The 24,790-nt window shown below is 38.5% G+C and overlaps 1 protein-coding gene across 3 annotated transcripts in view; it reads left to right on the top strand.

Annotated features, from left to right (window-relative positions):
* Positions 1 to 18,811: 18,811 nt before the first annotated feature.
* The window catches only part of LOC148030176 (NADH dehydrogenase ubiquinone 1 beta subcomplex subunit), a 54,377-nt gene continuing 48,398 nt past the window's right edge, over positions 18,812 to 24,790 (top strand). The window contains exons 1-3 of one of the 3 annotated variants that reach the window (XM_087687214.1): positions 18,812 to 18,925; positions 18,959 to 19,087; positions 19,284 to 19,370. In XM_087687214.1, the coding sequence (XP_087543340.1) occupies positions 18,965 to 19,087; positions 19,284 to 19,370 (210 nt within the window). In that variant the 5' untranslated portion in view covers positions 18,812 to 18,925; positions 18,959 to 18,964. Of the gene's footprint in view, positions 19,088 to 19,283; positions 19,371 to 24,790 lie in introns of all 3 variants that reach the window. The other 2 variants (XM_087687213.1, XM_087687212.1) reach the window with 2 other exon arrangements.

The raw sequence follows: 24,790 nt of genomic DNA, 5'->3' as shown, positions 1-24,790 counted from the left end.
GCGTTGTATTATATGAAAGAATTTGAGTGTTCTTTCTTCCAAATTAGAATGTCAATAAGAATGTTTTATCTTTTGCAAGAGAGAGGAGACAATTCAAGATTATAAACCTACAACGGTATAGGACATGTGAGCCACACACACACATAAACAAATGTGCGTCAAGAATATTATGTGCAATAATGTTCAAAAAGGAAAATATGTTGCTAATAGTGAGGTCTATTTGCAAAGAATCATACCGATGGTTGTGTGGAAGCCCCCTCACAAGATATTGTCTCCTACACCTCTACGATGGTGAAGGTGGAGTGGCGTATTGCTCTCTATGACCCTACGAGACAGGAAATGCTTTACAAAGTAATCAACCAAGAGAGGTATTCTTGTGATTGGCACAAGCATTGGAGGAGGTCAACCAATACAAAATGGTCAAGGTTGACTAAGAAACCACAAACACTGCATGTGTTATCATGGTGGTTCATCTCCCCTTAGTGATAGTGTCGTGCATGGATTGGGGGATGGAATCCCATCATGGAACTCCCATACTCATGCAAAGTCAATCGACATCATGCATCCACCCGATTTTATACTCAAGGATACATGAATATTAATTTTCATTGCCACAACATACTACATGGTGGAGTTCATCGAGTAGGTTGTGGAGGACGGGTGCTGTTGAATAGAGTTAGGGCAAAGGTATTAGGCTTTGTGCATGACACATGTTATAGGCGAGATGTTTGTTTATGCCATTGGAGGTAGAGAGGTGAGAGGTTTAAGTCACAATATTGTTGTGAGGATTTTTGTTTATGTATCACACTTGGTGGCTCCATTTACTAACTGCAATTGCTAAAATTAGTGTTTCATACTTTAAATGTAAGTATATGTGATATATATTCTAGTATACATATCCTTAGATGTCAATTACGGAGCAACTATCCCTCTAAAATTCACAAAAGACTACATTACTATGGATGAGTGGGTGTGAGATACAATAATAGCCCCAATGAGAGGTTGATATGAGATCCATTGTTATTAAACTATTGCAGAGTTGTTTTCTAGGCTTTTAATAGACTCCTAATCCCTTGATATCAATATCGCCTACTATAGGTGGCATGTAATGTTATAGGGATTTTTAAAGCTCATTTTTTGCAAACATATACAAAAGAAGGGGACACCATATTAGATTGCAATGTGGAGTGTGGCAACCTTGCATTAGTACTACTAGATTCTTGAAGACAACTCGCATGCCTATATTGTTTTGTTGAAGATGGGAGATTTCTAAGAGCAAAGGTAACATGTTTATGTAAATCCATACAATATGTGATCGTAATGTAGCTCTCTTTTTGTCATACCAATACATGCATGCTCACCTTTCCAACTACTCATGTACAACTTCTCTCCATAACCAGAAAGTTAATTGTGTTTTATGTGAATGGAGTACTTCTATATAGGCAGCCAAAGTAGAAGGGATAATTACCAGTGAAGCCCTTGAAAGTGGGCAGGTACCGGGTGATTTGCAGCCATGCCTTGCTAAGTTTTTAAAGAAAATATCTACCTTGTTTGACATTGCCATTTGGAATTGAATGAAGGAGGACAACTTGAGTGAGCTACTCCAACTGGTTAGAAGTAATTTTGTAAAGCTGACAAAGTAAGCACCAACATTTGTATTTCAATATGGACAAGGCATGTGCAAAACATCTCTGGCAACCGCTTCTTCTAGAAGGAGTCAGAAGGAGAAGATGCAAATGAGTCTATCCACCTCCTTTATGTGCCTATCCTTATTTGAGGAAAATCCCATAAACATCGTCCTCTTGGAGCATATGCTTCCCTACTTGACTGAACTAGCATGTTATCATGGGGCAGTCCATGAGTTTGTTAGGGATCACCCATTCCACCCTCTGGCAATGGATCTCAATTGATATTTCATGTGCACAATGAATATGTACATTTTCTTTGTGCACAAAGGTTCACCATCTTGCAAATATAGTTGTGGACTTAGCACACCTTTTCGTAATTATTTGATCATTGAAAGTTTTGAGTGTTGAATGGTACAAAATTAGAAGCAATAGCTAAAACATGTAATGAGACAATAGATACCTCCACTTTACAAAGACTATTTAGCAATTGCATGGGCTATTGTAAGCGTAATCAAATGAGAATGAGAGAGAATAGGAGAAGAGAGAAGAACGTGCAAGTGAAGTAAATTGTGTATGTGGTTTCTCTCATACGTGCACAATTGTAGTACTAATACATTGAGATGTGTAAATAAAGCACATGCAAAGAATCTAGAGAGGGGTGGATTGTGAATGTATACATGCATGTAAATGTATATGTGTGCAATTGGTCGAGTAATAGTGTGATAATATTGTTGTCCTAGTATTAACTATTTGAATAGTTGGAAAACAATAGATATCTCACTTTTTAAAAGTAAGTTCACACAATAATGTACAATTGAATCTAGTGAAAATAGTTGTGTTGTGGTTTTGCTCATGTGTGTACAATTGAAGTACTAATACATCAAGATGTAATTACAAAACACGTGTAAAGAATTAAGAGTGTAGAGAAATATGAATGTACATGTGCATGCAAGAGTACATGTGTGCAATTGAACAAGTGATGGTGTGATATTATTATTGCCCAAATATTAACTACTAAAAGTTTCTAACATAATGGATCTCATACTATCCCTAAACCCTTGCAAAATTACAAGGGTTATTGTAAACATATGCATAATTTCAATCCATATGTGAGCCTAAACAAATAAGAGAGAGAGAGAGAGAGAGAGAGAGAGAGAGAGAGAGAGAGAGAGAGAGAGAGAGAGAGAGAGAGAGGGAGAGAGAGAGAGAGAGAGGAGAAATGGTACTTGAGGTAGTTAACATAGGGGGAGAACCATGGGTGGAGAAAGAGATTGAAGAAAGAGACCAAGTGTTGGTGGCACTATTGGTAGTGGTACTGATGTGAGTAGGGGGCGAGTTAGATGTGGTGGTGGTGGTAGCGGTGCTAATAGAGGTGCTAGTGGTGGAAGCAATGGAGATTGCATTGGAGGTAGTGGCAGTGGTGGTGGAGGTGGCAATGGTGGTAGTGGAGGAGTAATAGTAGTGCTTGATATATGCCTAAGAGAAAATTAGGAATAAGTGGACAACGTGGAACAAGAATTGGACATTGTCTAGCAAAGCTCACTCAGAAGCTTGCTTCTCACATGCAATCACATAAAATATAGAAAAAGTTGCATGTTAATATATAAATATAATATTTATGTAGAAGAGTGATTTAATTGTGCCTTATTTTTTACATTGAATATTTCTTCAACATATGTGATTACTACAAAAGGTAGAGTGATCACCTTGCTATAGGGAAACTTTTGAGATAAGGGAAAACCCTTGGCATATTTACATGTATGCATGGGAGGAGCACAAAAAAGCAAGATAGGGGCTTAAACATTTTAAGGTAGAATATAGATTAACGAATGAACAAAGCATGCTACGTGAAGGTAAATAAGGGAATTATGCATGCTCTTTTTGCTCAAATGAATTATGCAAGCTATAATTATAGGTCTTATCATTTGTGATGATTTTCCTTCATACAATAGGCCTCTTAATGTTAAAAAAAGGGGTAATTATATCGATATTCTTTGTATTCATTGTAATACAACCTGAGAATGACCAAGATTAATGTTTTATAGGCGGTATCCTCACTCAGATCTAGCTTAAGTGTTTTTGTATATATAGGATGTTGGGGGTAAAGGTGCATGTGCCTAACCTCCTCTTGATATGTATTGGATGAAGTTACCCTATAGTGGGCTTATTTGATCACTTACTTTGGACCTGACACTTATGTCTATTAGTTTATTGTCCATGATATTTATTTGCTTGTGGGTTATGTATTGAGCTTTGCTCAATGGGTTGGCAGTTCTCTATGCCTAGTGTATGTATGGTTGCTGTACACTATAGTTGTGAGACAACTTTCAATACCAATTGTTCCAGGTTTTTCTTTCTTGGTTGCTCACAATTGGTTGTTGGCATACTACTGTGGTTTATTATAGTAGCCTGTCATTTGAGTTTTATGCATTCTATTTGAAGGCAATCACTTGGATTTGATAGCTACTTGTTGATTAAAATTAGTGAACAATTCATCCTTCTAGTAATTTCTCTTGCTCAACCCTTGATTTGATTGTGATTTTGGGGCTATTTTGCTATCATTTACAAGTGCTTGTTTGTCTTGGATTCTTGAGGGGGTCACTCATGAATATATGTATGTATAATGTGATTTCGAAATAAGGGGTTTCTAAAACACCAGTTTTATATATTTTTTACATGCAAAAGGGTGTCATATAAAGTGGTTACCTACATATTGAATAAAAAAGGGTTGTGTTTTATTCAATAAAATTTCATAGATAAGGATACCTACAAATAGGCCATGAACGCACCCTATATAGAGGATATAAATATAGTGAACCCCCCCCCCCCCCCCCTCGGAGCTTGGATTGTGTTTTGATTGCTTACACTATGGCTAGTGGGTCGAATGACAGTGCTATCTTTAATATTAAGAAGTTAGATGGCACAAATTACAGCTATTGGAAGGCACAAATTTGGCATGTTCTAATGCAAAAATTGAAGATTAATCCATTCAAACGTGAGGGTATAAAGCCCAAGCGCTTTGATGCAAAGGATTGGGCTAAACTGGATGAGTTATATAAATCTACAATCATTTTATCACTCTCTAAGCATATCTCCTATAATGTTGTCTCTAGTGGGCAGAGCACATGGCAGTTATAGGATAAGATTCACAATGTCTATGATAACCAGAGCCCTACCTCTTAAATGTATTGGTTGAAGCAACTCGTGAACCTTCATACGAAAGAGGGGACCTCCATATCCACCCACTTGAATGAGTTTCATTCTATTTTCAGCCACTTGTATTCACAGGGAATTGAATTTAAAGACAATCTTCCTCCCTTGTTCTTGTTGGTTACATTACCTAAGTTATGGGACACATTCTGTATTGCTATGTGTGCAAATATACCTCTAATGATGGGCTGGAATTGTAGGATGTAGAGGTGCTCCCTTGGATGAAGAGGTTAATAGAAAGAATGTTGATGCTTCCCATACCTCTCATGCTTTGACAATCAAAGGCAATAATGATAGGAGCAGTAATGACTGCCATGGAAGAGGCTCTCAAAAGTTTTGTTCTCAATCACATAGACGATATCACAATAAGTCCCATGGTTGTAAGTTTGCATTGACTTGTCACTATTGTGGGAAGCACAATCATATTCAATCACAATGCCATAAAATGCATGATGACAAGTGCAAGAAAAAGATAAGTAATAAAGTGCAGGAAAAGAATGGTGATCGTAGCTTTGTTCTTAGCAAGTCTATTGTTAAGATTGAAGAGATTAATGTCATGGAAATTGATTCTAATGATGGCTATATACTTGCAACTTCTTCTTTGATATTTTGCAGTTGACTGATGCCTCATCTACCTATGCTAAGTGTTGGTTGCTTGATTCAGGGGCTTCATTTCACATCACCCCTCATCAAGAGTGGTTCCACTCCTATCGCATCATGACAAGATCTATTAGATTCTGGCATTGTATATTGTTGGTATTGGAGATATCCAACTATAGTTTTATCCAAGCAATATGTTTACTTTGCATAGTGTATGGCATGTTCCAGGTTTGACCAAATGCTTGCATTCGGTTGGATAGTTGAATGATGTAGGTTATGTTATATCTTTTAGTGATTCCTCATGGAAGCTTACCCCCATGGGGAATCTTGTATTGACACGAGGTGCCAAGTCTAACACTCTTTATCCCTTACTTGTATTTGGGTCTATCAACCATGTTTTGGTAGTAGGTACAGTATCACATATATCAGTATGGTATCGTTGCCTTTGGCACATATCATTAAAAAGAATGAAAATGCATACCCATTTGCAGTATCTTCTGCCCCTTGATTATAAGCATTTTGATTCTTGTGATCATTGTCTTTATGGCATGCAGAATTGTAGTTCCCATAAGAAGTCAAGCATTACATGCATGGGTGAGCCTCTGGCTCTTGTTCATTCTGGTGTTTCTGGACCTATACCTTGCAAGTATTTAAGTGGAGTGAGTTATTTCGTTACTTTCATTTATGATTACTCACATAAGATTTGGGCATACCCCATAAAGCAAAAATCTAAAGTCTTGGCTATATTTAAACCTTGGCTCACTTTTTTTGAGAACCAGTTTAGGTATATGATGAAATATGTATGATCTGACAATAGGGATGAGTATGTATCTAAAGCCTTTGAGCAATGATGAGAGGGGTATTAAGTATCAGTTGACTACTCCATACACTCCACTTGAGAATGATATGGCTGAGTGCATGAATAGGATGATTTAGGAGTGAGTTTGCTCAACCAAATAGGCTTATTGCAACACTTTTGAGACGAGGTGATTAGTACTATTGTACATTTGATTAATCAATCATCGTGTAGTGCTCTTGACTATAAGGTTGTAGAAGAGGTATGGTCTGGAAAATCTCTATCATATACTCATTTGCGTGTCTTTTGTTTTGTGAGGCTTTTTTCCATGTTCCCAAGGACAAGTGCAATAAGTTAGATCCTAGGTCCGTGAAATGTATCTTTCTTGGTTAAGGGGACGTGGGTGAGATCGACTATTTTCTATGGGATCCACAGGCTCGGAAGGTCATCAGCACCATGATGTTGTTTTTCATGAGGAGAAAATTCATAAGTAGCCTAAGCAAGTTGTTGAGGTACCCAGGGTGCCATTTTAGGAGGAGCCTATTGTTATTGTACAGCCAGCTAGATAAGGTACAACAAGTGATGCTCAAGTGGCCTAGGATCATAATGTTAGATAGGATGTATAGGCCCCATAGGCTATTTTGTAATGATCTACTAGAGATAGACGTCAACTTGATCGGTTTGTACTCTCTATGGATTATGTTATGGTGACAGATGCTGGTGAGCCTCTTACCTATGATGAGGCCATACGCAAAGATGATAGTCACTCTTGGGAGAGGGCTATGTAGTCAAAGTATGACTCACTACTGAAAAGTCATACATGGGATTTGGTTTCTCTGCCTAGTGGAAAATGTGTTTTGCCATGCAAGTGGGTATACAAGTTGAAGAGTACCACTTGATACTCCAAAGCCAACCTATAAGGCCAGATTGTTAGCTAAGGGTTTTAAGCAAGAGCATGGTGTTGACTTCAATGAAATCTTCTATCTTATCATCAAGTGACTACCCTACACTTGGTTTTGGCTTTAGTTGCATAGCTTAATCTAGATCTATATCAAATGGATGTTAAGACAACTTTATTACACGGGGACTCGCATAAAGAGATTTATATGCATAGCCTAAGGGCTTTGAGAAAAAAGGCAAGGAATACCTAGTGTGCAAGTTAAGAAAGAGCCTTTATGACCTTAAGCAAGCACCTAGAGAATGGTACCACAAGTTTGATACTTTCATACATTCTCAGGGATGCACTCATAGTGATATGGATTCGTGTGTATACATGAAGAGGGTCGGTGATGGCAACCTTATGATTTTGGTACTCTATGTGAATGATATGCTAATTGCTGGAAATCCTCATGATGAGCTAGATGCCTTGAAAGGTTAGCTCAAGAAGAGCTTTGGGATGAAGGACATGGGACATGCCTCGCATATTCTTGGGATGCGCATCATGGCATGACCACTCTAAGGGGCTCCTTTAATTATCGCATAAGGAGTACAATCAGAAGGTCCTTGAGTGGTTTCATATGCAAGTTGTTAAGCCTTTTAGATGTCCTTTACCTTCTTATGTGAAGGTTAGTTAGACCAATTGTCCGCAGTCTTGGTGTGCAGATCGGATGCTATATGCATACGTAGTGAATGTCGAAAGGTCCCCAAGAACAAAGAACTCTACAAACCTTCATAATTTCAAGAAAAAAGCAAAAGGGAATTTGCACGACCTGAGACAAAAATGCAAATTGGGTGCAATCTCCCCCCATGCCTTGTGTAAGTGCTTCACAAGGCATGTATTTATAGATTTATTTATCTTCAAGCCCAAAAATAGCCCACTTTATAAATAGTATGCTTTTGCTTTAACGTTTGCTTTTGCCTAAATATAAAGTAAGGTGTTTGGGCATCCAAAAGTCGGGCTGTGCCCAAATACAAATATCAAATAATGAAATATTTAACCGAGTGCCTATGTGCATACAAGATAATAAATGTTTTGTCAAGCGCTTTAATAAATAAGCGCGCTTAAATAAATATTGGCACCACACCTTTAATGATAAGGCACACACCCATCAAAAATATTAATTCTTCTAGGCCTTTGGATTCACGCCATCATTTGGTGCTATCCAACACCACCCCCACTTGCTCTACACATCAACTAAAGCATTCACAATTGTTAAAAAATAATTAAACAAAACCCAACAAAAGTGAGTATCTAACAGTCTCCAACTATTAAAAAATTGAATAGGTTGAAACTCTGTCCTGACCTTAATTTAATTCGAGTGCGCACTCTAAACTTGTAAATGTTCATTAATTTAATATGTATTTTACAGAATCACCTGCTATGGAATCACCCTGCACATTAAATTAATTTGACTCCCGAAAAGGAAATGCGTCCCCGTCAACTTCTCACACGAGGAATCCTCGTTGTATACAAAACCAAGCAAATAAATATAGTCCTGGAATCCACTATGAAATATGCCTCTTGGCATTATACCCCTGGGGTGGAATAGAAATTGTCCTCAATTGCTATTGGCTCAATGTGGAGCAAGCAGTGAGGGATAAGCACTTAGGTCACGGGCGTGCATCCATTGGGCCTCTTCAACATGATGATTTTTAAACTCAACCAAATATCTAGAATATCTATGGCTAGTTCTAGTGGTTAGAAAGTCAGTGCCTAGAATAGTTTTAGGTTCAAGGATTTTAGTTTCTTCTTCTAACATAGGAGGATTTTCATAGATAGAGTGGACAAGTAATGGACCTCTAAAAGGTCATAACAAACTAATATAAAAAGTATTATAGATCTTCCAATGTTTTGATAGTTCTAATTTAAATGCATTGTCATTGATCTTGTGAATTATTTTGAAAGGTCCATAAAACCAAGGTGCTAATTTAACAACATGATGCTTCTCAACACTTTTCAATCTTCTCTTTTCAATGTGTAACCAAATATAATCACCAATACTGAAACTCATGGCTTGTCTTTTCTTATTAGCTTGTGTAGTGTATGATTGCTAGGCTTTCGCAATCATATCTTTAACTTGAGCAAAAATAGTAGCATGCGTATTGACAATATCATCAGCAGCTTTAACTTTATTCAACAATGATGTAACAAGTGTAGGCAATCTATGTCCATAAATGATTTCAAAATGTGCTTTATGAGTAGCTGTGTGTGGTGTATTATTGTATGCAAATTGAAATAGATGCAAATGTGTGTCCCATATTTGTGGTTTTGAAATTGTGTATGCACACAAAAGATCTACAATTGTACTATTAGTAGCTTTTATTTGCCCATTGGTTTTAGGATGGAATGCAAATGAGAAATCAATCTTAGTACCCAAATTAGCAAATAAAGTAGGCCAAAATTTATTGCAAAATCTAGAATCGCGATAAAAAATAATAACTTGTGGTAAACCATGATTAGTAAAAACAGTCATTAAAAACAATTATGCAGCTTGAGATGCGGTTAATGTTTTCTTGCATAGTAGAGAATATGCTAAATCAATCTACTATAGTCCAAATCATATCATGATTAACTTGTGTATTAGGCAAACCGGTTATAAAATCCATTGAAATATGTTCCAATGGACGGCCAAGAATTGGTAAAGGCATTAACAAACTATATTGCTTACCATGGTGTTGCTTGACTCTTTGGCAAATTAAACACTCTGAAACAAAGTTAGAAATATCAGATTCCATTTGTGACCAGTAAAAATCTTCAACCAACGTTCTCAAAGTGGAAATAATACCTCTATGACCTTGATATGGAGAACATTGAATTTCATGCAGCACAAATGATCTAAATTGAACAGTGACACACAATCTTTTCTCATAAAACATAAATCCATCAAAGTAAGAGAAATAATCAATTGGAATCTAGTTATTAGCGATTAATTTGTTCTAATAAGCTTGAAAACTAGGGTCATGGTCATAGGTATCCTTCATAGAAGTAAGAAAATCAAAGGATAGAATAGAAATATCATGGATACTTGGTCTTCTACTTAATGTATCAGCAACAATATTTTCTCTTCCTGACTGATATTGGATAAGTGGATAAAAACTTTGAATGAAAGCAACCCATTTAATATAACGATAAAAAATTTGTGGCTGACTAAGGAGATGTTTGATACTTTGCTAGTCAGTTTTAATCATAAATTCGAATCCCATCAAATAGTGCTTTCATTGATGTAAGGCTTGAACTACAACTAATAATTCTTTATCATAGGTGAAATATTTCAACTCATAAGGTTTAAGTTTGCAACTAGAATAGGCTATGGGATATGAATCTTGCATGAGGACAATTCCTTTTCCTGATCTGCTAGCATCAGGGACTACTAGGAAGAATAGTCGATTAAAATCAGGTAAATGCAAGATAGATGCATATATTAAAGCATGTTTCAACAAATCAAAAGACTTTTGTTGGTTGTCAAACCAACAATACACAACACCGTTCTTTAACAATTTCATCAAGAGGCAATGCAAGCAATGAAAAATTTCTCACAAATTTTCTATAAAAGCTGGCAAGGCCTAAGAAAGAACATAACTCATGCACATTTTTAGGGATTGGCCAATTCAAACTTGTCTCTATCTTTTTAGGATCAACGCAAATACCATCAAAAGAAACAATGTAACCTAAGTATTCAATCTGGGTTTGGAAAAATTCACTCTTGTCAGGGTTAGCATACAATTGATTCTCTTTCAACAATTTAAAAACTAAAGATAGATCTTCACGATGCTCATTCTCATCCTTACTGAAAACCAAAATATCATCAAATTAAATAATCACACAATTCTGATACTTCAAAAATATATGATTCATCATATGACTGAATATAGCTAGTGCATTGGTCAAATCGAAAGGCATAACAAGAAATTCATAATGACCAAACTGAGTTCTAAATGCAATCTTAAAAATGTCAGGTGTATCCAAGCATACTTGATGATATCTAGATTTGAGATCTATCTTGCTAAAAACAATGGCCCCTTGTAGTTTATCCATGAGGTTGTCTACCTTAGAGATTGGATATCTATTCTTAACAATGATTTTGTTTAGGGCACGATAGTCAATGCACATCCTATATGTATTATTTTTCTTCTTAACTAATAGGACATGTGCACCAAAAGGAGAACTATTGGGCCTAATGAGTCCTCGGTTCAACAGTTTCTCAACTTGTATTTGGATTTCTTTTTATTCAATCTGATTATGCCTATAAGGAGTTTTACATGGTGGTTGAGAACTTGGGATTAAATCTATTTTATGGTCTTCAAGACGTGTAGGTGGTAAACCAAGCGGTAAATCAATAGCAAAACAATATTTAAATTGTGAAAGAAATTGTGTATGCCTATGATGCATATAATTTTTCTTAGCTTCAATTTCATTCACCCATACTAAATATGATTTACTACATTTTCTCAATGCACGTTTAGCTTGTGTGTGACTAAGCATTGGAAAATGATTAAAGGTGTGCTATCCATGCAATGTGATTTGGTTTTTGTTAAAATGAATTTCCATGGAATGTGTGGAATAATCTATGTTAGGATTATATATGTGACGCTAAGGCATTCCTAAAATAATATCACTAGCTTGCAAAAGCACAACCAATAAATTTCTACGCTCAACATAATCACCGATTTTAATCTCTAAATCATGCACTTCTTGTGTACCATTGTATATAGTGCTTAAGAATGCAATCTTCATGTGATAATGAGTTGGAATAATAGATAAATTCAATTCTTTTACCAACTTTGTGAAAATAAAATCATGCGTGCTTCTGTCATCATGCAAAATAATCTTTTCTTGACCATGCACAAAACATTTCATTGTTAATAACGAATGAGGATTTGGCATACTTGGTAAAGTATCTGAAGCATTGCCAATATCATTATCATCTTCAGTGAAATCTAGCATATCTTCATGATCCTCGTCATTAGTTGCTCCCAAATGATTGATTTGAATAGCTTGCTTCTTGGACTGGCAGTTCGCCTGCTAAGTGTCTAGGTTAATGACACTTGTAGCAAACCATAAGCTTTGCTTTGGAGACATTGTTGGTAAGGGTTGGAAGTTTGGATATATTGGGATTTGGCTAAAGGGAAGGATTAGGGTTTGAATTTGTGTTTGATGGTAAGGCAGGAGGTCGAGTCCAGGGTTTACAAAAAGAAAAAGAAGCAAAACGATTTTGATTGAATTTTCGAAAGCTAGAATTGAATTGCTTTATATTAAAGTTACCATTAACTGAAAATTGTTGCAGTTGCTTTTCTCGTCCACAAATTTTGTCATCCGCATCATGGGTTAAAAAAATCGCATCCTCTGAAGTCTTTGGCTTGAACATATTCACTTCCGCATAGAAGTGACCAAGCAAACCTGACATATGCTTGTGCTTGTGGGTCGCCTCAGAAACATCTTCAAGCATTCAAAGTTGAAGTAAGGTACTCTAGAAATGCTCAGTGTATTGTGGGATGGATTCATAATCTCTTTGTTGCAGGACATCCCATAGTTTGATAGCTTCCTCATGGAATCGAGGTGGAAGGAAATTCTGCAAAAAATTCTTTTGAAATGCTTCCCAAGTAGAGGGACAATCAACACTCTTGTGGATAACAATCCACTATAATGATATTCTGTTTGCTAGATGGTTAGTGATGCATTTAAGTTTATCTTTTTCAACATGTTCCTCTTCATGAAAATAGTCATCAAACTAACTAATGAAAGCAAGAACAAATTTTCCATCACATTGCCCATTAAAAGTGCAAAATTTAAAAGTTGTTTTCTTTCTCTTGGCCTCTTTCCTAAGAGCCTGTGCATCGAGTGTCACATCAATAGTATGTTGAATGACATCTTTAGGTTGCACTCCGTCTTGCTCGATAGTGGATTCTTGAAGTATAGCCAATTGTGCTTACAAGTTTTGGTGTGCCCTTTGCTCTTCTCGAAGCTGCATCATGATTAGATCCAATTTCTATTCCATAGTCAGCTCTAGCAAATTGTCTTCGGCATAAAATCATCCATGTTATGATTCGACATCCTGGATTTGATTGAAGATCCGTCGCTCGTCCTCTAGTCACATGTGAATAAGACAACCACGAACTTGCTTTGTTTTTTAGTATGCCTTTGCTTGTATAATCTTACTTTTCTCAAGTACGGCAATTGAAAACGGTCTTCTTCCAAGCAAAATAGTCTTCTATATAGATTGTGCGTGAGAGCCTACTTGCTGTAAATTCGTTTAGCCAAGTTGTAGGTGGGAATAGGGGCTTACTGAAGCTTCAAAACTGGGTCGGGAGTATCACAATGTGAACACCTACTATGTAAAAGATTAATAATTAAACTTTAAGCTTTAGATTAAGCTTAATAGCTTAAAGCTTTTAAAAAGCTTAAGCAAATTGAACGAATTCAACACAGGACGACAGTATAGGTTCGTTGGAGTCGCCGCCCGTGAGTACATGCCGAATTACTTGTTTGTGGAATTAGAGCTTAAGCTCTCTCTAAGCTTAAATTGAGTGGTCTTCCGCCTCCTGCGAGAGGTCCTTCACGATCAGAGGGTAGAGCAGGGAGTTCTTCACCGCTAGGAACACGCTGTGTTGTCAATTCGTCGCAAGACAGCCTGTAGAACCCATTCATTCCAAGATCTTCGCCTTCGCACAACATGCAGGTGATTGGAAGCTCTTGATCTTAGCTCCGCTCTAATACCACTAGTGCGTAGAACAGATGCTGGATGCATGCGTAGTGAATGTCAAAAGGTCCCCAAGAACAAAGAACTCTACAAACCTTCATAATTTCAAGAAAAAAGCAAAAGGAAATTTACACGACATGAAACAAAAAGACAAATTGGGTGCAATCTCTCCCCATGCCTTGTGTGAGCGCTTCACAAGGCATGTATTTATAGATTTATTTATCTTCAAGCCCAAAAATAGCCCACTTTACAAATAGAATGCTTTTGCTTTTACGTTTGCTTTTTCCCAAATATAAAGCAAGGCATTCGGACTATGCCCAAATACAAATATCAAATAATAAAATATTTAACCGAACGCATATGCGCATATAAGATAATAAATGTTTTGTCAAGTGTTTTAATAAATAAGCGTACTTAAATAAATATTAGCACCATAGTGATAAGGCACGTGCCCATCAAAAGTAGTAATTCTTATAGACATTTGGATTCACGCCATTGCCCAATGCTACACAACACCACCATCGCTTTACACATCAATTGAAGCATTTACAATTGTTAGAAAATAATTAAATAAAACCCAACAAAAGTGAATACCTAGTAGTCTTCAACTATAAAATAATTAAATAGGTTGGAACTCTGTCCTGACCTTAATTTAATTCGAGTGCGCACTCTAAACTTGTAAACATCCATTAAATTAATATGTATTTTATGAAATCACCCACGTGCACATTAAATTAATGTGACGCCCGAAAAGGACAAGCATCCCCGTCAACTTCTTGCACAAGGAATCCTCCTTGTGTACGAGCCCCGACAAATAAATATAGTCATGGAATCCACCATGAAATATGCCTCCTAGCATCATAGTCTAATGAGCAGTAGGCCAAGATTCCTTATGCATTCGTAGTGGGCAATTTGATGTATGCCATGATAGCCACTCATCCTAACATAGCATTTGCAATGGGAGTTGTGGCACACTATATAGCTACACCTGGCAGGTAGTATATATGATGCTGTGAAGGATATCATGAGGTACCTTAAGGCCATTGCATATATGTGCATATGTTATGATGGCTAGGATACAAGAGTTGTGGGGTACGCTGACTTTGATTATCTAGGACTTGCAAATAATAGAAAGTCCACCTTTAGCTATGTCTTCACCTTTGCTGGAGGTGTTGTTTCTTGGATCTCCAGGGTGCAGAAATGCATGGTCCTATCTACTATAGAGATAGATTATGTTGTAGCCAGTGAGGCTTACAAAGAGGCTCTCTGGTTAGAGGCCATCTGGTCTTGCAAACCTTGGTATTACTGATATGGTCCCTACATTGCATTTGGATTTTATGAGTGCTATTCAGTTGACCAAGAATCGGATCTTCCATGCGAAGACAAAGCACATCAAGATGTGCTATCATCTCATCAAACGAAGGTGGTAGAGGACAAGTTTATTGAGCTTGTCAAGATCTGGAGGGTGTGAACCCCCAATAACTTTTAATTTATTGGGGGCACATTGAAGTGGGAGGTTATTGGGGGCACATTGAGCCTTTAATTTATTTTTTATAAAACCCCGAAAAACTAGAGGGCTCATGAGGGTGAAAGCATAAATCAGTGACCACACAACACTATTGATGTGTACATGTGTTGCAACTACATTTTGAGGTAGAAAATGATATGCATAATATACTCAATGGCACTTTTGAAAAAAATCAAAGACCGTGTGACATTTGGTGACATGTTAAGCTTTAGTATCTTTGTAATTGGACTACAAAATGATACTTTATTTCTTTCAAATTTTGCAAGGCTAGGAGGGGACTTTGTGGGGGTGGGAGAGTCATTCATTACATCAAATATGTGCTTCCTAGGAAAACTTTCCAATTCATGTAACAACTTGGGGCTAGCTTATTGGCTATAGATTCTTTCAAAATCCATTGAAGAAAATATAAATGTTATAACACATAAACAATTTTTAGGCTACATTTAACTTAACCTTTAAAAGCATGCATGTTAAACATTCATTAAACCACCAAAGTGAATTATATGACTAAATAACTTTTACTCCTATGTGCACAAATCTTCCTCAATTCCCAATGTAGAGGATGAGGGATGTAAGGTCATTGATATCTTCCATGAGACACAGTTTCAAGATAGAGGATCTTCACAATGTATGAAATCATAGGGGAACAGGTTGAGATAGGAGCTATGTGAAGCAAAGAGAGTGCATGTCCAATTGTGTACCATGAGGACAATTTATATAGACTAACTAGAAAGTTAATAAGTAAAAGGCAATGCAATTTCAAATTTCTATTAAGTGATGACATGTGGGGGAATTGAATCCCCTCAAAAGACCCACTAGAGGAGGCCACGTTGGACCTGTTCTCGCCATGCAAGTGCCTCCCAACCTGTTTGAGGCATTGGTTGGGAACCCAAGCAAACCAATCTACACATGCAAGCATATTTATGAGAAATAAAATATGTTTTTTAGAGCATCAAAAGGTGTGTGTGGCCAATGAAAAAACTTGCACATGTGAAGCTAGGAGCAAGCTCTCTTGGACAATGCTTTCTTTGATGGCGGAAAAGGATCTGTAGTTCACAATCTAGTGGAAAATTTGGTTGCATGCAAACCTATAGATTTTATAGGGAGTTCCAATCTTGGTTGCGACCTAGGGCCTAGTGCGAATAGGTCCATGGAATGCATTTCTCCCACCATCTCTCTCTCTGTCTCTTTGTTAGTCACTCTCTCTCTCTCTCTCTCTCTCTCTCTGTGTGTGTAGCATATTGAATGATTAGTGCTAGTTTGTTACACATAGCAAAACATTTTAGTTTTAAAATTGGAACAAGAAGGCATAATTTCATAAGACTACCTAAAATTTGAAGTCTTTATATACTACGACAACGTCTATTATCCACAAGGACTATGTATATAAAGGAAGCTATTATTACAACATTGGCATATGATGAAACATGCAATGACTATGTGCTATAGATTCACTGCATTACACATATACTTATAAAATGCACATGGACTATATTGCAACCATTAAAGACTATTAATAGTTGCACACACATAAACATAAGTAGAATGTTGGTACGTTACTGCCAATGACTAAGATAGCTTAAATTGAGGTAAATTTGGGGCATGAAACGATCCCACATAAGCTCTTATGCAATCTTATTGCAAAACTACACGTGGACAATGGACCAAGACTAGGTAATTGGATTCTTTCCTCTCCATTGCCATGATTAGGAGACACAAGCAACTCAATAGCCTTTTAACATAACACAATTAATATTAGTGGACAAAAGAGGTGGCTTAAGAAAAAGGGTTATAAAGCCAATGATTTTTTAAATTAAAAAAGCAACCTTTGACTTGATCTACTCATGTACCATCATCTTTGAGCACCATGAAGTCTGCTCTTGCACTAATTGAAAGAGCACACCTTGAAGAAGAGGACAAGAACATTGATGATTTAAAGAAGGGGGAGGATAAGGATAATGAAGAAAAGGAGGGGACGACAACCAATGATGCCTCCCTCCATTAGTAGACCTCCCCCTCTAATAATAGAGACACTCATCGCCCTTTGCATGGTACCCTTGCCTTGAATTAATGACCCCTCCTTGGTTGTACCCCTAGATAAAAGCTCAAATACCAAGTGTTATGGATTTTCGTCAAGTAGAAACTCAGACTCAAGAAATGGCACAGATAGGCACTATGGAAAGACATAATGTATCAAAAAGGAATCTTATACCATTAAAGAAACTTACAACACATATAACCTACCTCTGAATTAAACCCTCATGATGTCACAGATGAGAGGATTCACATCAAGAACAAAGATTATTTATAGAGTGCCTTGATTGAGCACACTATTATTCCCATATAGGTGCATTTGGCTCCAATGTTAGAGCATGCCTATAAAGCCCCAAATAGTGAAGGAGGAGAATACACTTCTCCCCTAGCTTATATAAAGGCATATGATGAACCAACACACACACACACACACACACACACACACACGGAGAGAGAGAGAGAGAGAGAGAGAGAGAGAGAGAGAGAGAGAGAGAGAGAGAGAGAGAGAGAGAGAGAGAGAGAGAGAACACCTTCATGACTTCTCACTCTATGCATTCCTTTTAATTTATGCCTAGCATAATCCAACTAACCCATGTGTGATAGAGACATTCATTAGTGTAGCGATATTGTGAAAAAGCCTTGCCATGGGAATTGACAACAAAGGAGCAAGCGACCTTCCCTAGTTAACTAGATAAGTCTAGGTTTTTTGAAGTATAGATACATTATTAAGTTGTTCTTACCATTAAGATTCCTTGGAAAGTTGCATACATGTGGTAGAGTGGCATTCAATACCTTCGTTGGCATGCATGTGATAGAGTGGCATTCAATACCTTCCTCAATGAAATCTCTCTCTTTCTCTCAGCCCTCACATGCTGACTTTCTCTCTCCTTCCATCATGTGTTGATTGCTAGGGTCCACCACAATTGAGTTACGAATGGATGCCACAAGCACCAATTCCTCAAATGGACTTGGATGGGGAGTGACTATAAAAACCTTCTTCCTAAAAGTTTTCTTTAATGTGAATAATTTAATGATATTTCTATCAAATACATGTACAGTTGTATCTAATTGATACTATAGGTCCGAAGTAAATTAGACCCTCTTCTTACAAAACACTTACTCATGTCATGCTAAGTAGACTAAAAAGGTTATTTCATTTGTTTAAAGTATGCATTTGCTTCTGATATAGCTATAAAGTCCTTAGGTGTAGTCAATACAACTAAACTATCTCGAATTTTGTGTGTTATCAATCATTCAAAGCATTTCTAAATCTTTAAGAAATGTGGGCTCGAATATGGGCATATTTCATGTCTCTTTAGTGTCCGGTTGGTTGAGAACTCCTATACCTTCTCCCCAAACGTTTCAAGGCGTTTTTTCCCAACGTTAACAATTTGCGTGACCAAAACCTTTGCGAAATATTTTGGTCGCCGGACGTCTTGTTTGTCTAGAGATTCCACAGAGAGAGAGAGAGAGAGAGAGAGAGAAGCCAAACATTTACGAAAAAAAAAAAAGACAGAAGCCAAACGTTGAGATGGCGCTCAACGCAGCGAAGTGTTTGGCGTCTGCCTTCCGAAGGAATGCTGTGAGCCGCCCCTTCATGCTTCGTTCAGGCGTGGGTCTACCTATCGGCGAAGAAAAGGAACCCACAGCACCTGTAAGAACATTCCCACGCCCTTCCTTCCTTTACGGACCATTTCGTGATACCTAGCCTGCCTGCATACTAATATTGGGCTTTGATCTGGCCTGCTCAACTGCGCACTGTATGCCCTTGAATTGGAGTTCTCTAAAGAGGATATGTCCAGTTTATTGATGAAAGTATGCCCTTTGTTGGCCTTCTTGATCAAATGCAGCTTCCGGAAGAAGAGGAGTTGATCTGGACTGATGGTAGCGCTTACCCCGAGCCTTGCTTGGACGATATGGCTCCAATGGTTGGCAGGGTTAGTGTTGGCATACTGAAGTTTCCGTCTACTGCCAATGTTGCAATCAAAGTCTTGGTCTATTATTTTATAATTTTCATGATTGACCATATACACGGAAGTATTTTCTTTATGCCCTACACTTCATTATTAGTGCATAGTATCGTACATAGTATTGACTTATCAATGTTTGAGAAAATTACCGACACAGAGAGTTTCGAGTCTTGTGCATGATTATATGGCAAATGTGATGCAGGAATACTTCATCATTGGCTCATGACAAATATGTCTAACTATGCATATGATCATTGTATTTAAAGTACCAAAATGGGGGACTTTCTTGGCCATGGTAGTATTTCATTGTATACAGCTGGATTGAGGGCACTATGTGGGACCGTATCTCTAAATAGCTGGCATGATGAGGAGTGTCACACTATGTAAGCATAACTTTGCAAAGAGCTGACAATATGGCAGTTCACATAGCATGGGTCACGCCACATCTTCAAACATCTCATTAGTGTCAAGAAACAAGCTTGCTATTCGAGAATTGAGGAGTTATACCAACTTTTCATGGACTAAGAGTGCAAGGAGGCTTGGAGGAGATTCCAAGAGCTATGGAGAAATGGTAGGGTTTGTGGGAGAAACACAATGTGTATATGGCAAATATAGAGACAATGAGAGTGTAAAGAAATACATCTAGAAATAACAAACACAATCGTAAGATATACATAGACTTATAAAAAAACTCAATAGGGTTAGGGTTACTTATAGACAATGAACATTGAAGATGGATAAAGAATAATGAATAGATTCAATGCTTGTGCAGCAAACACACTATGCAAGGTGAATACAAAATCTCGAACTCCCATATCTCTTGGACCTGGGCAGAGAGAGTTAGGTGGAGAGTGTATCGTCTGGATCCTAAAATGTAAGTAGATAGCCTCTGAAAATGTATGGTAGGAGCAAATATAGTTTTGAAGAGTTTGGATGAGTGCTGGACGAAGTTGGACAGCTCAGAAGAGTAGGCAGCAGGCTGGAAATTGTCAGGATGATGCAATTGACAACTGCCGCAACAAAATGCAGCTGTCCTAATGACATGGTAGGCTGTATGGACCTGCACATCAGCAAACACAACAATAAATGTTGATGTAAGCAGCAGGTGACAACAAATGAAGGGTAAATGCAGGGAGCTAGAGGTGGACAGCAGTAAAATGCAGCCTATCTAGGTGGTAGCAAGCTGGAAAAACTGTTGCTTGTAGTAGGAGATGGTTTGGAAGTAGGGGCCAGTTGAAGGACATCAACCTTGAACTAAGATATCTGCTAGAAGGGGTGTGAATAATAGATAACAAGCACCAACAATGTGCAAAGCAAGGATAGGGTTAAGTGTTGGAAAACTTGTCTATTTATAGATGAGTGGATCCTCCCAAATCAGGGTTTTGGCTTATGGGACATAGACACTCTTTGGGAATGTATTTCTTTTTAATGAAAGTTTGGTAATAATTGAGGGGGTTTAATAAAGAGCTAATTAGATTATATTGCATTTTTAGCTTAATACTCTCTCTGAAGCCTAAAATTGGAACCAAGGATTGTAACCATAGCTCAAGTCCATAATCACCCCAAAGCCTCCTACCCAAAGTAACTAGGGCATCAGACAAAGGGTGCTTGTCTACTACCTAGTGATCTACCAAGACTACAAAGATGATGGTTATCTTGCCAAGGGAGCCCAAAGGGTTATCCCGAAGAGGTCAAGGCATCAAACAAAGGGTGATTATTGGCTCTAGTGACCTATGAGGATCTACAAAGGTGGATGAAATCACTTTCAATCCCCTTTTTTTTTTGTTTGATTGAGTATTGTCATATCAAGCATCTGTGTCCCAAGAGGAAATGAAAGGGATGGTAAGATCCAACACACTACAAAACAAACAAGCTATTTCCACCACTCGTGGGTGTTAGTGAAGAAGCAAAGTATGGGGTATATGTGTGTGGAGCTGTTTTTTTCTCTTCAAATGAATAGACTTAAAAATTGTCAGCAGTTATGTATTTCGTGTGGTCATCTCTTGCTTATGAGCCTCAGTCTAAGTCAGACGAGGACATTAGGACTTTGACATCATATTTGTTTGTCATTTTTATGTGTTTCAGACACTTTAGATGGAGGGCACATTAGTGCATTTCTTTTTGGACACTTTTGGTTATTTTCTATTTAGGGTTCTATTACTTTTTGCCTATATTTAGGCGGCTTACCCTCCTACTTTCATTATCCATCATTGATCCTTTGTGATCAGCCAGGTCTCATTCTCTCATTTCCCTACTACGGCCAGGCGCCCACAGTGATGTGTAGAGTTGTGTGTTTGGACCGATTGTTGTAATCTCGTACCTTTAGCCATTGTAGCTACATTGTTCCTTCCCTCACTTGTGTTCTCTCTTTGTCTCCTCTCTGTGGTCACTTTCCTCTTTTTGTTGCGAACTCTCACATGTCATTAGAGCCATGCATGGGAGTTGGAGATCTCAAAGAGAAGCGTGCTATTTGTGACGAAACTAGCTGGGTGTCATCCTCACGTGTTGCAGACCTTGCTTTCGGAGTCCAACAAGGTAGGGCGGCTTGTTTCCAGGCCCTTAAGGCTGCATTTTCTAGGGTAGACTTTTGTTTTGACTTGGGTGGCCATCTTTTTGGTTGGCTAACACTAATCCTGCACCTGGGCGGTGTTAGATAGGTTGGGCGGTCATTCTACTGGCCAGGTAGCATCATATAGATCTGCGTTTTTTGCAGGTATCTCCTGCCACACTTGGTGCAGAACCAGCCTTACATTGCTTGCGATTTTTGTAGGCAATCCTTCTTTGCATTTGTGTTTTACAGCATGGCACCCTCCTTTAGCTAGGCGGCACATTTGCAGTTTGGGTGGCACCTTTTCTTTGCTGAGCGGTCTATTTATAGGCAGACAAAATCATAACTTTGTTGCGGTTTAGATTGGCTGCTCTTTTTTGACCAGGGTGACTTCTTTTCGATGCTAGGTGGCCTCTTTGTCAGGCATGATGCATGACAGATCTATGTTTTTTGTAGACATCGTACTCTGAGACACTCTTGGTACAGTATGAGTCTGTGGATTAGTTGGGTTTATAGGTTGAAGACCTGTATTCATATGTGTGTATTTCTCCCTTCTGTTGTGCCGCACCAAGTCGCCTCTCTCACCTTGGATACTCCCTATCTCCATTGTTGTCCATAAGTGTCAAAAGATGACGTACCAATGAAGACAATAGGGTTTGCAGGGAGGAAATGGAGCAGACCGGAAAGCCGAAGAAGAGGAAAGAGTCGAGCAGCCATTGTCTCTTGAAAGAGCGTGTTGACGAGGAGACGGTATCAAACAATCATTGTCTCTCAATGGAGCGGACCGTAGAACCGCGGGCCGCGGTAGCCATTGCACCCGAAAATAGGTGAGAGAAGATTGCCGCTGGCATTGTGACGATCTCCAAGAGGTAGCGCCAATTGATCCTCCATGTGCGCAAAAGGACTTAGTGTGCATCGGATGCATCTTATTGCCTTGAGCATAGTACTCTGATAGTTGATGCAGAACAATCTTTGTGGCCGAGAAAGGAGAGGTGGCACAAGGAGTGCTTGGTGGAAGACATACTCTCCAGGGGGTGGGGAGCAAAGGTTGAAGTCGGCAAGCATTAGTGGTGTATTTGGTGATGCCACAATAGGAGCACCAGTTTGGTCATTTTTTGGTAAAGAAACCATGGGTACCAGTGTGCCTTGCTAAAGAAGGAAGAGGTCAGCCACGAACCATGAACTGCAATGTCCGCCTCAAGGGCTAGGAGGGCAGTGGAAGGGTTGGAAGTGAGCTGCCAATGGAAGGAGGATACATCATGCGACCAGCAATAAGAGGTTGCAACTAGTAGAAAATTGCAGGTTAGGAGAGAGAAATACTAAAAACGCAAGTGAGGAGAGAGAAAGACTAAAAACGCAAGTGAGAAGAGAGAAAGACTAAAAACGCAAGAAAAGCTAGCAGCAGTAGTCAGTATGCTAAAATTAACTTCGAACAGTGTGTGATAGGTTGGATACAGACGCCAGATTGTTGTAGACAGCAATGGCCAGCTTGGACCATGATGTTCTCCGCGTCCGAGGTGTGGGCAGCAAGCTGAAATACTTGAAATCTGCAAAGACGAGATTTGTTTTCTGAATGGAGAGTGATCAGCAATAGTTGCTCTTTGTAAACAACTGTAAACTGTGGGTGGAAGGCTGGAAACAGGCGCCAGATTGTAGATGACATCAAGGGACAGTTGAGACTGCGATGTCCTCTGCGAAAGGGGTGTGGGCAGCAAGTTGAAAACACCTGAAACTTGCAACAACGAGATTTTGATGCAGTGGAAGAAGAAGAGAATTGGATGCCAAACCTGCCACCCTAAACACAAAATGCAAAAATGCAAAAATGCAAACTGCGGGTGAAGGGTTTCTCAACAATAAGTTCTTTCTGATTAGCACACTGATGGACCTATACAGGTGGAGATATCCTAGTTGTAGCAGCATCTTTGTTTTCTTGTAGGTATTTCTTGAAGGATATCTATGGCCAATGTGTATGTTTTGGGGAATCGTGTGGTTCGGGATGATTCAAATTGACCACCATCCTATCTCTCTTTTTCATTGTATTCTTATGGGGTCTCTGGTCCCCGATTGGCATTGATGGCATCTTTCGAGCAAATGCCAGTCTTACCCTCTCTACTTGCATCCGACAAGGTAGATGGGATGAACTACCCTTTATGGTTGTGTCGCGTGGAGTGTCTCCTAGACAATTGTGACCTTTAGGATTTTGTTATTGTCCCTATATTCGACCTACTACAGATCCTTATGATGGTGTGATCGTAAATTTGGTAGCTTTATGGGATTGATTGAATGCTAGAGCCCGCTCTTTTCTCCTTTGAGGTGTACAGATTCTGTGCTCGTGCATGTTAGATGTATCAGCACTGTTGTAGAGGTTTGGAGGAGATCGGTATATCTCTTCTAGATTTAGACATTTGGGCATTGATTATCTCTTGAGTTGAAGCTGCGACAGCTTTCTATCATAAATTCCCTATGATGAGGGATTACATCCACATGATGGAGGAGCTTCGGGATGAGCTTGTATCTCTTGGTATGGACATTTCTTTGGCGCATCTAGCCATGACACTTATATGATATATTCTACTCCAGTCTCCTTGTAGCCAAGAGACACTAATTTGGGAGGAGCTAGTTTCATTGGTGCTTGAGCAAGATGTGCATCATAGTGAGATAGATTCTTGCGGAGCCCGTGTATATGGCCGTGCTTATGCGGCTTTATCTAAGTTGGAGTCATCTTTCGACTTTGATACAGATTTTGTGGGGTAGCGTGGAGCATATTCCATGTGTCCTCATTGTGGGACATAGTTACCTGGAACGAGGAACGAGAACGGGACCCCTTGGAATGAGGGGA

Source organism: Lygodium microphyllum, chromosome 10 (assembly GCF_053477565.2).
Source record: "Lygodium microphyllum isolate KBCC chromosome 10, Lygodium_microphyllum_v1.1.10, whole genome shotgun sequence".
Lineage (NCBI taxonomy): Eukaryota > Viridiplantae > Streptophyta > Polypodiopsida > Schizaeales > Lygodiaceae > Lygodium > Lygodium microphyllum.
This window is presented reverse-complemented; position numbering and strand designations above follow the sequence as displayed.